Source organism: Capricornis sumatraensis, chromosome 19 (assembly GCF_032405125.1).
Source record: "Capricornis sumatraensis isolate serow.1 chromosome 19, serow.2, whole genome shotgun sequence".
In the NCBI taxonomy this organism is placed as follows: domain Eukaryota; kingdom Metazoa; phylum Chordata; class Mammalia; order Artiodactyla; family Bovidae; genus Capricornis; species Capricornis sumatraensis.
In genome coordinates this window covers 18,399,925-18,414,392 of record NC_091087.1, presented here as the reverse complement: position 1 = coordinate 18,414,392, position 14,468 = coordinate 18,399,925, and the positions used below count along the sequence as shown (strand labels likewise).

The 14,468-nt window shown below is 46.4% G+C and overlaps 1 protein-coding gene across 5 annotated transcripts in view; it reads left to right on the top strand.

Annotated features, from left to right (window-relative positions):
* Positions 1 to 14,468, top strand: part of MCTP2 (multiple C2 and transmembrane domain containing 2) — a 202,634-nt gene that overhangs the window by 17,871 nt on the left and 170,295 nt on the right. For all 5 annotated transcript variants that reach the window (XM_068991401.1, XM_068991400.1, XM_068991399.1 and 2 more), the window contains exons 2-3: positions 570 to 632; positions 1,770 to 1,878. In XM_068991401.1, the coding sequence (XP_068847502.1) occupies positions 570 to 632; positions 1,770 to 1,878 (172 nt within the window). The remainder of the gene's footprint in view (positions 1 to 569; positions 633 to 1,769; positions 1,879 to 14,468) is intronic.

Below are 14,468 nucleotides of genomic sequence, written 5' to 3'. Positions count from 1 at the left end.
TATTTAAATTGGGAAATATAAATACACCTCCCCATCTGAGATCGTTTGTAGAGAATCTGCATTTCCTTATTGGTTCTTGTTCATGAGGTTATGGTTGGAGGAAGGTCTTTGTGACCATATTTGAAATGGGTCCTACCTGACTGATGAGCTCAGGTCTCTGGTACCGGTTCTACCCTTTTCTCCTTTGTGGCCGGGGTCCAGGCAGGTCCCTGATGGGGGGACCTGGCAGGATGGCCCTTGGTCCTCCCCTGGGACAAAGCTGCTGGCACGCTGATGACTTGCATGAACTCCAGATGTGCTGGCCACCCCACGGGAGAGTAGAATCGGCCTTATCTACACGCTGATCAGTGACTAAGAGGGCAGAGGCTGCAGCCTCATGGACTCCAGTGAGTCAGCCTTTTACTGCCAAGACTCACCACACGCTCTGGAAGGTACCCCGCACATCTGAAACTGGGTATGCAAATGGCAGCTTCAAAGGGAACGACCTGATAAAGGGTATCCTTGTGAGGGTATATTCTGTTTCTTTTTTAAAGCAGGGTTGTTATTCTTTTTCTTCTTCTTCTTGACAGAAGCTCTGTGGAAGTGGGGATCTGAATGCTGCTCTGACATCTCAGCATTTCAAAGAGCAATCTGTAAGTGACACTCCTTAAAAACAAACACTAAGTACTACAAATATTTCCTATCAAATGTTTGGATCTTTGCCTCTTTTTATTTCTAAAGGATGTGGAACTGTAGTCACCCACAAAGACAGGCCCTGCAAATTGTGGCTGGAAAAGATGAATTCAGTGTCTATTGATTTGTCAGAGTGGAATAGATTCTTCTAAAAATACAGAGCCATGAGAATGAGAGAGATTGGTGCAGGAGACAAAGCCATTTTGAAGTGCTTTGAAATGTGGACCTAGAAACTTTGAAAAGAAGGCTGGTTGAGAGTGACTTAGCCACAGATCGGTTAATTGAAAGTCAAATAAGTGAACAACACATCATTTTATCTGTACGTTTTCTTTCGAAAGATATACCTTTGCTGTTTTCAAAACCTGAATTGGATTCATTTAATAAATATTCAGAAAAAGACTTGATTTTGATATAATGGCTTATAGAAGTTGATATGTTCCTGGAGAGGGAAAGGAGCTTGGGAGAGGTGAGACTGTGTGTTTAAGTGTAGGAAGCACTATAATGGGGCTCAGGGTATGAAAGAAAAATATGCCCCAGAGAGGAAGTGTCTCCTGTGGGGACCCAGGGAGGGACATGGGTTAGTGGTCATGGATCAGGAAGCTGTCATCTGAGTCGTCGTGAACTAGAATCTTTCTATTACATGTGAACTGGTGGGGCATGGCGGGCAAGGGGAGAAGAGGAGGGAAACATCCCACATCTGAGCTTGGAGGTGTGGGCCAGGCCTGTGGGGGCCCACCCCATGGCTGGACCTCTGCATGCTGAGTCCTCTCTGGGTACTCCACCAGAAACTGTAGGATAAAGGATCCTGCAGGACATGAGTGAGTTTAAGGGGATGTCAGTTGTCAGCATGCAACTTATCTATTAATACTTCTTCTTGAAAAGTTAATATTGCAAAACTCTTGTCATGAATTCTCATAGAATCCCTCTGGGAGAGAGATAAAGAACAGGGTAAGCATTGAAGTAGGTGGGGGTGGAGGATAATGCTAGACGATTTGCCATGATCGCAAGCATCCTTTTTGCTTAAATGAAGAAGCATTTCCACATTCTGTTTCTCGGGCCCAACACAACTGACTTCAGTTACTTCTCCATCTACGCAGGGTCTCAGGGAAGCTGGCGATGGCTTGAGTAACCTGCCCAGCCCTTTTGCCTACCTCCTCACCATCCACCTGAAGGAAGGTCGGAACCTGGTGGTCCGGGATCGCTGTGGTAAGGCCTGGCCCTACGCGCTGTCGGTAACCTGGGGACCTCTTGCTCTCTACCCTCTGTCAACCCTGCTAGTCAGCCTTCTCTGTCTCAGCACAGCTGGTGGTAGACCGGAGCTCTCAATCTAAATTTCTCCAAGTATCAAGGTATTTGCAGTGAGTTATTGAAACACATAAAATCTTACTGACCTTTTCTCTGATTAAATTAATAATCATCATCAAATATGAATAACCACATAAAGTTCTGGCAGGAAACATCGCTGTAAGTGCTTTAAGGGGCTTCCCTGGTAGCTCAGTGGTAAAGAATCCACCTGCAATGTAGGAGATGTAGGTTCAATCCCTGGGTCAGGAAGGTCCCCCTGGAGAAGGATATATCTGTTTTTCCTTTGTTATCTTTTTTCATTTATTTTGTCTAGGAGGTGCAGTCTTTTTATTTTAAAGAATTTTGTGTCTTTCTTTGGGTTTTTGCCAGTCTCTCCAATCTTTGCCAGTTCCTCTCGACTTGGAACAGCTATGAAAAGAGGCCACCCTTCTGTCTGTCTTCTCTGTTCTTACCTTTCTTTCTCATTATTACCATTACTTTTTTTTTTTTTCAGGAAGAATTCCTTAGCTGGGCCTTCCAGCTCACTCATTTTCGCATTAATTGTTACGACCATTGTGCTATTCTGTTCGTCTTTTGAGTTGTCTTTAAAAAACTTTTTTTTAGAACAGTCTATGTTTGTTTTGGGCTTCCGTGGTGGCTCATCGATAAAGAATCTGCCCGCAGTGCAGGAGACTCAGGAGACGTGGGTCTGATCTCTGCCGGGCTTGGGAAGATCCCCTGGAGGAGGGCATGGCAACACGCTCCAGTATTCTTGGTGGAGAATCGCATGGACAGAGGAGCCTGGCGGGCTGCAGTCCGTAGGGTTGCAGAGTCAGACACGACTGCAGTGACTGCGCACACAGCACGTTTGTTTCATGCATAAGATATTGCCGTCAGCTTTGAGAGTGTTAAGTATGCGTTACAAATCTCCCATTGGCGCTTCCTCCCTTGGATGTCTCTTGTGTTTTCCACTCCTCTTTCTGTTTATGTGTCCCTGTTGCCATCTATAGATGCTGTTTTGGGGTGCCGTGTCCTGTCTTCACGGAGCAACAGTGGAACATGCATCCAGACAGGGAGAGCCAGCCGTTGAGGCCAGCTCCTTCCCATCCCTTCCAGTTACCAGCAGCTCTTGGTTCTCCCCTGTCGTGGACGGCCTTCCTCTCTGCCTTCGTGCCCACGCTCACCCTTCCTGCTTGCAAGTGCCTTGGCTGGTCACGGCTCGGCCCCAGAGGAACAGAGCGGTGCTGGCCCTCTCAGCTGCTCTGAGTGCTGTGCCAACCAGTCACGCTGGTACTTGCTCGGGCCATTTTCTGCTTCCTGCCTCTGTTGCCTCGACACTTGGAGCGCCCCTGGTGTTCCTGCCATCCTTATCCTCTTGCCTCACCTCTGTCCCTGAAACTTTGTGTCCTGTGCCTTTCTTTCTACTGCTCCCGTTTAGGAGTGTGATGTCTTCCATCAACCTGATCTTAGCTGACTGCCATCGTTTAGGGTGGAGTTTTTCAAAACAAAATTATCTCTTTTTGTAATTTGTCAGGATTTCAAAATAGCGAACAAATCTCATTTTCTCCTTGTTGGGAAATAGTGTTTCTATCAAAGTTATAATTGCTTATCTATCAATTGTGCAACTTCTTGGGTAGTGAGTGGTATTGTATACTCTTATTATAAAATGTCTGTGCTGTATTAGGTAGCTCTCTTAAGGTTATTTTGAAGGGTTTGGAGCAGATAGCATTTTCGTACCTGGAATCACATCTGAGGGACACGATCATAAACCAGAGTCAGCTAACTGCCCACCCATGAATATCCCAACTCTTGTTCGGAACCCGTGGTGTCTGGTGGATGCTTCCATGAAATGGTGATCATTTTAGAGCTTGACTGGGGACAGCTCATCTGGAGATTAGAAATAGGTACCACAGAGAGTTCATTTAATCTGACTGGAAAGAAATTTCTGTAAACCTGTAAAATACATGTCCTGTTCTGAATTTTTGAAACACTCCAAAAGTCTGTCATTTTGGAGATGTGCCCAGACCTTGGACTTCTTCCAGGACCAGCTCCCCCTTTTCCAGTTTTGCCATCTGTTCTAGCTGTTTTATCCCTTATCTGTGTGAGTGGTCTGGCCATACCACCCTTGCTGTATCACACTGGTACACTGTTAGCAGACATCCAATAGATGCTCAGTAAAGTTGGCAAATGATGGAGAAGCCATTGCCTGCATCAGAAAAGGACCAGAACAATAAGGTTTATGCGCAGCTACTCCACACCTCACTGCTTCGGGGCCAAAGGAGAGGCTGTGGTCTGTGCTCTAACCCTATCATAGTCATCTCTGCCATTATGGTTTCATCAGAGCTAAACATCATATGCCAGGTTGCCTCTATCTTTTGTACACCTAATATAATCGAAAGATAAATACGTAGTAAGGAGTCTAGGTCATAACCTGTTCTAGCACCTGTGTCTTTTATAACTGGTAGTAACTGTTCCTGTCTCTTTTATTTATCGGGAAGATTAATCATTATCCACTAAGAAAACATCCCGTCCCAGAAAGTGTTTGTGACTGCATTCATTACTGCTTGATTTTCACAGGTATTAGGGTGTGCTCAGGGCACGTTGGACGCCCACTGTTGATTTCTGCAGGGATCATACTCTTTGGCACCTGTGTCCTGGCTCCTTTGTGTGAAGGCAGGGCACATGTCTGACATGTCTAATCGGTCTGACAATGTTTTCTATGGAGCCCAACCCAGAATTTTATCCAATTCAGTCCTGAGTGAATGTCTGAGCAGCCTAAAGGACTTGTGAAAATACGCATTGCCCACCCGCAAAGGTTTCTAATTGAGGATGTCTGATGGGGCGCCCAAGAACTTACAGTTCTAACAGGTTCCCAGGCGATCACAATGCAGCTGGCCCAGAAACCAGGCTGTGAGGACCGCTGCTCCAGGCACTGAGCCGAGGCAGGCAAGCAGAAATGCGTGCTTCTCCTGGTAGGGAGAGTTTCAGTCCTCTCTCAGACATAATGTTTTCTTTTCCCGGGGCTGGACCTCATTATGCGTTTGCTCTCTTACTTAATTTGTATTCTCTAAACATAATTTAATTTGGTATTCACCTAATTAACATAATTAGGTACAAAGAGCATTGTGGTGTGCTGAAATTTACACTATGTATTCTGTATCCCTTGGACTGCAAGGAGATCCAACCAGTCTGTCCTAAAGGAAATCAGTCCTGAATATTCTTTGGAAGCTGAAACTCCAATACCTTGGCCACCTGATGCGAAGAACTGACTCATTGGAAAAGACCCTGATGCTGGGAAAGATTGAAGGCAGGAGGAGAAGGGGACGACAGACGATGAGATAGTTGGATGGTGTCACCAACAAGACAGACTTGAGTTTGAGTAAACTCCGGGCGTTGGTGAAGGACAGGGAAGGCTGACGTGCTGCGATTCATGGGGTCGCAAAGAGTTGGACACGACTGAGCGACTGAACTGAACTGATCACATGGTCTCTGATTTATGGATATAAGATCAATAGCTGATTGTTTCAATACTAAATGTCCTTCAAGATCTATTCAAATGGAACTTCTATCTAGTCTTCTGTGTTCTTCACAGACACAAGATGACAAGCTCCTTGTCATCTCAGTGCTATGAGTGTTTTACGTCTACAGACCATACACCTTTGCCCTTAGTGGGATGAATGATTGATCCTCCCTGTTAGTATTGGTGCTGCATTAGCGGGGTGGCCACTTTATTTATCTTCATACGTCTGGCAGTGCCACGTGTTGTGTTGCTCAGTCATGTCCAACTCTTTGCAACGCCATGGCCAGACTGGTGCTCTATACACACAGTGCTTCTAATGCATTTTAGTTCTTCATTAGGGAAATCCAACTTAAGTTCTGGCCTTCAAGACAAGGATATTAAAGACTGTCATGAAAGGGAAAACATCTGCCCTGGAGGGAGCAGAGTTCCTTCATTCCCTCCTTGATTGAGCAAGTGTTTATTCTCACTGACATGAGCATCACACTGGAACACGAGTGGGACCTGGTGATAAAGTCCAGAAAAGAAAAAGAAAAGACATATATACAATTTTAAAATGTCACGCAGATCACCAGCTTCAACCCATTTAGCAGGAGTCCTAGTTCAGGTGACTGAGGTTCAGAGACTTCACCGGGGCCTTGCAGGAAGGCAGTGGCTGTGGCGGGTCTTGGCAGAGTGGGTGGCTCTGGGGGTCAAGAAGAGGACTGGGGCGTGACAGTCTACTTCCTGGCTTGTGATTTCCTGTGTCAACTCACTCACTCTGCAATGGAATTTACCCATCTGCAGAATGGGCACGATGCAGCTTGTCCTAAAATGTAGTTGGGAGATTTGAGAAAAAGAAGTGTGTATAACATAGTGGCTTCCCAAGTTGCACTGATGGTAAAGAATCCGACTGCCAATATAGGAGATGTAAGAGACACAGGTTTGATCCCTGGGTCGGGAAGATCCTCTGGAGGAGGGCATAACAACCCACTCCAGTATTCTTGCATGGAGAATCCCACGGACAGAGAGAGGAGCCTGGCAGGCTACAGTCCATGGAGTCGCAAAGTCAGACATGAGTTGATGCAACTTAGCATGGATGCATGCATGTAGCCACAGACAGTGTGTAAATCAGTGGACACAGTTCAGTTCAGTTCAGTCGCTCAGTCGTGTCCGACTCTGCGACCCCATCAATCGCAGCACGCGAGGCCTCCCTGTCCATCACCATCTCCTGGAGTTCACTCAGAATCAGTCCATCTAGTCAGTGATGCCATCCAGCCATCTAATCCTGGGTTGTCCCCTTCTCCTCCTGCCCCCAATCCCTCCCAGCATCAGAGTCTTTTCCAATGAGTCAGCTCTTCGCATGAGATGTCCAAAGTACTGGAGCTTCAGCTTTAGCATCATTCCCTCCAAAGAAATCCCAGGGCTGATCTCCTTCAGAATGGACTGGTTGGATCTCCTTGCAGTCCAAGGAACTCTCAAGAGTCTTCTCCAACACCACAGTTCAAACGCATGAATTCTTCGGCGCTCAGCTTTCTTCACAGTCCAACTCTCACATCCATACATGACTACTGGAAAAACCATAGGCTTGACTAGACGGACCTTAGTCGGCAAAGTAATGTCTCTGCTTTTGAATATGCTATCTAGGTTGGTCATAACTTTTCTTCCAAGGAGTAAGCATCTTTAATTTCATGGCTGCAGTCACCATCTGCAGTGATTTTCAAGTCCCCAAAAATAAAGTCTGACACTGTTTCTACTGTTTCCCCATCTATTTCCCATGAAGTGATGGGACCAGATGCCATGATCTTCGTTTTCTGAATGTTGAGCTTTAAGCCAACTTTTTCGCTCTCCTCTTTCACTTTCATCAAGAGGCTTTTTAGTTCCTCTTCACTTTCTGCCATAAGGGTAGTGTCATCTGCATATCTGAGGTTATTGATATTTCTCCCGGCAATCTTGATTCCAGCTTGTGTTTCTTCCAGTCCACCGTTTCTCATGATGTACTCTGCATGTAAGTTAAATAAGCAGGATGACAGTATACAGCCTTGACGTACTCCTTTTCCTATTTGGAACCAGTCTGTTGTTCCATGTCCAATTCTAACTGTTGCTTCCTGACCTGCATACAGATTTCTCAAGAGGTGGGTCAGGTGGTCTGGTATTCCCATCTCTTGAAGAATTTTCCACAGTTTATTGTGATCCACACAGTCAAAGGCTTTGGCATAGTCAATAAAGCAGAAATAGATGTCTTTCTGGAACTCTCTTGCTTTTTCCATGATCCAGCAGATGTTGGCAATTTGACCTCTGGTTCCTCTGCCTTTTCTAAAACCAGCTTGAACATCAGGGAGTTCACAGTTCATGTATTGCTGAAGCCTGGCTTGGAGAATTTTGAGCATTACTTTACTAGCATGTTAGATGAGTGCAATTGTGCGGTAGTTTGAGTGGACATAACTGTTTTCCAATACAGCTTTACACTAGGCTGGATTTGATCCTTGTCCAAAATTTGTTGACCTTGATCTAGAATATTCTGATCTGATTTTGGATATTTCCCTTGAAGAAACTGCTCTTCAGAGTAGCAAAGTACATCTTTATTTAAAATAAGAAGATATGAGCTGTTGAGGAGATGTGATGCAAGTTGTGAAGCTCATGTTTTCAAATGAAGTGTCTAGAAAGCATCTCAGTAAGGTGACATGAAATAGTGCAGAGAAGTCTAGAGATGTTGAGCGGTAAGAAGTTTTGCCCCCACCCCCCTGCCCTCCCTGTATATTTTCACTGGGCAGTAAAGTGAAATATCATATTTTTCTCAGGAAAAGATATTTCCCCCCAGCATTTATGATTGAGGACTGGACCCTTTGTCACTTGGCCCATCCAGGAACAGTGAGGGGAGCCTCCTGGAACAGGCCTTCCCTGGTGTAAAGAGTGGTGTGAACGCTTATCTAAATTTCTCACTTCTCTGTCTCAGGCACAGGGCTGGTTTGTTAAGTAGACTATCGAGGTGGGATTTTGAGATTTTTCTGGATGACGTTTGTTATCCTAGGAGGTTGCTACCTCTGGACGATGCCTAGGCTTAGCGATGGCGTCAGGCACGGACTGTTATGTAGTGACCACCTGGAATGTCCCGGGTCTTCAGCTGTCAACAACTCTATTCCTCCTTCAGATTATATAGATAAGGGTGTGTGTGTGTGTGTGTGTGTGGTGTGTGGTGTGTGTGTGTGATGTGTGTGTGCATATGTGTAGTGTGTGGTGTGTGTGCGTGTGTGTGGTGTGTGGTGTGTGCGTGTGTGTGGTGTGTGGTGTGTGTGTGTGATGTGTGTGTGCATATGTGTAGTGTGTGGTGTGTGTGCGTGTGTGTGGTGTGTGGTGTGTGCGTGTGTGTGGTGTGTGTGCATGTGGTGTGCATGTGGTGTGTGTGTGTGGTGTTTGTGGGTTGTGTGTGGTGTGTGTGGTGTGTGTGTGTGTGGGTGTGGTGTTTGTGGGTTGTGTGTGGGGTGTGTGTGTGGGGGGGTGTGTGTGGTATGTGTGCGTGTGGGTTAGGTGGGTGTGGTGTGTGTGGGTGGGTGTGGTGTGTGTGTGTGGTGTGTGTGTGTGTGGGGTGTGTGTGTGTGTGTATGGTATGGGATGTGGGTGTGGTGTGTGTGGGTGTGGTGTGTGTGGGTGTGGTGTCTGTGTGTGTGTGGTGTGTGTGTGGGATGTGTGATGTGTGTATGTCTGGTGTGTATGTGTTTTTGTGTGTGTGGTGTGTGTGTGGTGTGTATGTGTGGTGAATGTGGTGTGTGTGTGTGTGGTGTGTGTATGTCTGGTGTGTGTTGTGTTTTGTGTGTGTATGTGGTGTGTGATGTGTGTGTGTGTGGTGTGTGGTGTGTGTGTGGGTGTGTGTGGTGTCTGTGGTGTGTTGTATGTGTATGTCTGGTATGTGGTGAATGTGGTGTGTGTATGTCTGGTATGTGGTATGTGTTGTGTGTGTATGTGGTGTGTGTGTGGTGTGTGATGGTGTGTGTGTGGGGGTGTCTGTGGTGTGTGTGTGGTGTGTGTGTTGTGTGTTGTGTGTGTGTATGTGGTGTGTGTGGTGAATGTGTGTGGTGTATGTCTGGTGTGTGTTGTGTGTATGTGGTGTGTGTGGTGTGTGTGTGTGGTGTGTGTGGTGTGTGTGGTGTGTGTATGTCTGGTGTGGTGTGTGTTGTGTGTATGTGGTGTGTGTGTGGTGTGTGATGGTGTGTGTGTGGGGGGTGTCTGTGGTGTGTGTGTGGTGTGTGTGTTGTGTGTTGTGTGTGTGTATGTGGTGTGTGTGGTGAATGTGTGTGGTGTATGTCTGGTGTGTGTTGTGTGTATGTGGTGTGTGTGGTGTGTGTGTGTGGTGTGTGTGGTGTGTGTGGTGTGTGTATGTCTGGTGTGGTGTGTGTTGTGTGTATGTGGTGTGTGTGTGGTGTGTGATGGTGTGTGTGTGGGGGGTGTCTGTGGTGTGTGTGTGCTGTGTGTGGTATGTGTATGTCTGGTGTGTGGTGTGTGTTTGTGTGTGTATGTGGTGTGTGTGTGTGGTGAATGTGTATGTGTGGTGTGTGTTGTGTGTGTGTATGTGGCGTGTGTGTGGTGTGTGATGGTGTGTGTGTGTATGGTGTGTGTGGTGAGTGTGGTTGTGTGTGTGGGGGTGTGTGTGTGGTGTGTGTGGTGTGTGTGTGGGTGTGTGTGGTGAATGTGGTGTGTGTGTGGTGTGTGTATGTCTGGTGTGTGTTGTGTGTTGTGTGTGTGTATGTGGTGTGTGTGTGGTGTGCGTGTGGTGTGCGTGTGGTGTGTGTGTGGTGTGTGTGGTGTGTGTATGTCTGGTGTGTGGTGTGTGTGTGTGTACACTGAGGAGACCCAGCAAAACCCAGAGCTCATTTAGAGAACTGGAGTTGGTGAGTGACTAGAGTCACCTCGCGGTCAGGGACCTGCCTGTGTGCCCGTGAGGCCCGTGGACGTAAGGGTCGTACCATGGAGCGCTCAGAGGTTTGAGGTGGTCGCTCTACGAGTGGGGCGACGTGGAGGAAATTGCCCCTTCCAGCTTACCTTCCTCAGGAGTGTCTCTTCCGCTCCCTGACACGCGGCCCTTCAAATCCGTCTCCACCTGGCCCCTGTCGGCGAGTTCGGTGCTCGTCAGGCAGCCTCTCCCCTGCCCTGGCAGCCTGTGTTGCCGCTTGGTCTCTCTGGGACTGAGCCGTGCTCGGCCGCTGTCAGCCGCCGCGGCGCTGCCTTGAGCCCGCCTTTCTGAGCCGTCTCTACGGAGAAGCCTCAGCCCCGTCTTCGCGCTCTGCCCTGGCCTGTCGCTCCCAGTCGCCTGTCTGTCGGCCCCCCCTTCCCTCCTCTTCTGACATTAATTTTTCCTTTGCTCTGCCTTTCCATGCCTCTTCCTCCTCCCATCTTCTTCCTTTTACTCTTTTATATTTTCCTTTTACCCTTTTTTAATATTTTCCTTTTACATTCTTTTTTTTTTTTTCGAGCCGGGGGAGGTTACAGATTGCATTGTCTTTGACCTAACCAGACACCTGTTTTAGGTTCTCTGAGCCATTGTCTGGTAACTCTTTGTTGGTGTTGTTTAGTCACTAACTCATATCCAGCTCTTTTCCGACTGTAGTCGGTAGCCCACCGACTCTTCTGTCCATTAGATTTTCCAGGCAAGCACACTGGAGTGGGATGCCATTTTCTTCTCCAGGGGATCTTTCCAACCCAGGGATTGAACCTGGGTCTCCTGTATTGGCAGGCGGATTCTTTACCCCTGAGCCAACAGAGGAACAAGCCCCTGTGGTAATAACTCTTAGGGGGTCTATAATTTTGAGATCGGTAAAGCAGAAGGAAATGTGATAGGATCAATTCATTTTAAGTCTGACTGCTTCATAGTTTGGCTGATACACAGTGAGAGTTGAACCCTGGCTCAGTTTCCCATGAAAAGTAATGTGAGCAGGAACATATTCTGGTGTCCTCAAACTGACATTGCTAATGCCAACAGCCGTGTTTCCTAGGCCTGGCACGAGCACCACGTGACTTGGGCAGGCCTCTTGTCTTTGGAAAAATGCTTCCCTCCATGTTTATATCCTGGAGCATTAATTCCTGAAAAGTAACAGCCCTTGCAGTGAAATCCTTTTACTTTCCATTGATGTGAAAGCAGTTAGTTATGTAGTATCCTTGCTGTGAACTAGCAGCAGCAGCAGCAGCAGCATATTAGGTTGTTGATGCCCTCTGGTGGCTATTTTGCAGTATTGCAAAAGGGAAGGAAAGGGTCATTGTGGCTCAGGGCTCGTAGCATCACTGGGACATACACAGCTTGTAGGGCTGAAGGCTCATGGTCATCTTCTTGCTGTGAGTTACAGGCAATGAAAAGTCATGACTCACTCATCCATCCTGCAAATGGTTATACGCCGGTTAGGTAGACAAAGCCAGTTCTGTTTTGTTTTTTTAGAGCAGGATCAAGTACTTTTGTAGATTATAGGAAGAGAGCATTGGAAGATCTCCCACTAGTGTGAAAAGTAGGCCTTGCAAAAGAGGTTTAATAAATTACTAAACTGCTACTAAAATCTCAGATGTCACCTCTGATTTGGTGGCAAATCATTTGGTCCCTCTGACTTGAATTCTATCTCTTGCAGTTTATCAGTTGTGGTCATTCAGGTGCTAAGTTGTATGCAACCACATGGACTGTAGCACGCCAGGCTTCCCTGTCCTTCATTATCTCCCAGAGTTTGCTCAAACTCAGGTTCATTCAGTCGGTAATGCCATCCAACCATCTCATCCTCTGTTGTCCCCTTTTCCTCCTGTCTTCAATCTTTCCCAGCATCAAGGTCTTTTCCAATGAGTCAGCTTTTCCTATCTGGTGGCCAAAGTATTGAAGCTTCAGCTTCAGTATCAGTCTTTCCGATGAATCTGTAGGCTGATTTTAAAGACTGTAGTATTTTTATGTTTCTGCGCTTCTTCTTTAGAAAGGAAAGGATGCTCTTGTATTTGACCTGGAGAGAAACATGCTCCTCATTGCAGATGTGATTAGGGGATAGATGGGCTGCTTCTAGAACTCTGTGTCATGTATGGAGGAGCAACCATGTAGCATCCAAGCAGGTGTGCTGTGAATGGGGTACCCTGAGGGTTCATCCCTCTGCCTCCAGGCAGCTCTGTTGGCTTGGACCAGCCCCTCAGCAGTCTCTTCTCCCTACCCTGTGGTGTCCAACAAAAGTGACCTTTTTGTGCTAGATGGAAAGTGTTGGGGGCGCAGGACAGCAATTCAGAGTCACGGACTCTGGGCACCGACCCAGCTCAGACACCATCCAGCCGAGACTGTGGGGCTGGCTTGTGGGGGTGTGTGATGGGGCTGACACAGCCGTGCACGGTGGCCGCGGGGGGCCGACATGACCCATGTGCGGGGCCGTGAGCCATGGCAGTTGCTGTGTCTGGTTCTAGTTATTTCTCTTTGGGTTTAATTTCTGTTTCCCTCTGAGAAAGGCAGTGACTTGTGGCATTTCTGCCATTGTTATTATGGTGTTTCTTCCCCGTTTCTCGGTAATTTGACCCTCTTTTTGCATACCTTTTGCTTTTCTCTTTAGATTTTGTACCCCTCAGTGCCCTGCCCGCTGCCAGCAGGGCAGATGGATGGTTCAGGGTGTTTTCTAAGACCAGTTTCTGCTTTCTTGCCGACGTGACAGCAGGCATGAAAGAGACGCTAGTTTTTAGTGGTGCAGTATTTGAATGAGAAGTCCATTGTGGATTGATGGTTTTATTTTCTTCATCTTAAATTTGACTCAGAAAATATCCTTCAGGTTTCATAGCAACCAACATGGAAAACCTTGGTGTTGGAATGTTTCACTGAATCTTCTCCACTGACCTGATTTTTTTTTTTTTTTAAATATTGAGTTCTAAAGTAAAATAGGATCTGGCTTCAAAGAACTTGATTATTTGCTGTTGTTATCTGCCATATATTTTTCTGTATTATATAATTGTTTTTTGAAAGAAACGAGACACTTAATAGTACACCCTTCTTTGTTTCGTTAATATTCCTGATTAGGCTGTCATTCCAGATTTTAAGTAAGTAGTAATAATGCTACAGTACACGTTGCTGTGTGTCAGACCATATCTTTGCAGGTCATTTATTGCAGTGAAGTCGATGTTTTTGGTCACGTGATCTGAATATTTTGAGGTTCTCTGTACAGAATTGCCAGTTCACTCTTGAGAAACTCTCCTGTTTGGCTCACCCACCAGGGGCATGCGATTTGTCCACTTCCCATTTCTCACCTACACTGTGTAGATGACTTCTGTTAATTTTGAGAGAGAATAAGTATTGTCTTGGTTTTGTTTCAGTTTGTGCGAAGAAATTTGGTCCCTGAGATGTATTTGTTTAAGAGAGATTTGCTTCCCTTTTGTACACGACCAATTCCATCCATCTCTGTGTCTAATTCTTACAGTTTTTGGATATGTTCACCGATATTTTTTGCCTTTTAATTTTGTTTACAAAGGTTTTGTTGCAAACATCTTTTCCAGTCTTACAATTTTATTCTGTAGAGTTTCGTCCTGGGTTTTCGTGCCTTGAAAGGGTTTTTCTCTCTTGGGAGAAATACGCAATTACCTATATTTATTCTCTTTTCTGCCTGGTTTTTCCATTTTTCCACTTATCTCTTTGTATCATGTTTATTTTGATTTCTGGCCCAGAGTCAGAACTTAGTTTTACTTCTTGCCAAATGGCTGTTTAGTTAACTAGAACTAAATTTTCCTTTCCCTAATGGTTTGCTGGCCACCTTTTGATCGGGTCTTAAGATGCAGGCCACGCGGGGGTCTGCTTCTTGGACTTCTCTTTGGTTCCTGTGGGTGTGTGGTCCTGTTCCGGTGCCAGTACCACGTCGCAGGTGGACTGTATCGGAAGGTCACAGCGAGTTCTTTTTTATTTTGCAAAAGTTAGGGCTTTGCTTTGCGTTGGAGTCCCTCCTCTGAACACCAGGTGGCGAGCCCTCATTGGTATGTTTGAGTGGGAGAAACCAGGACACATCTGGCCAGCTTATTCAGAAAGAGGCACACT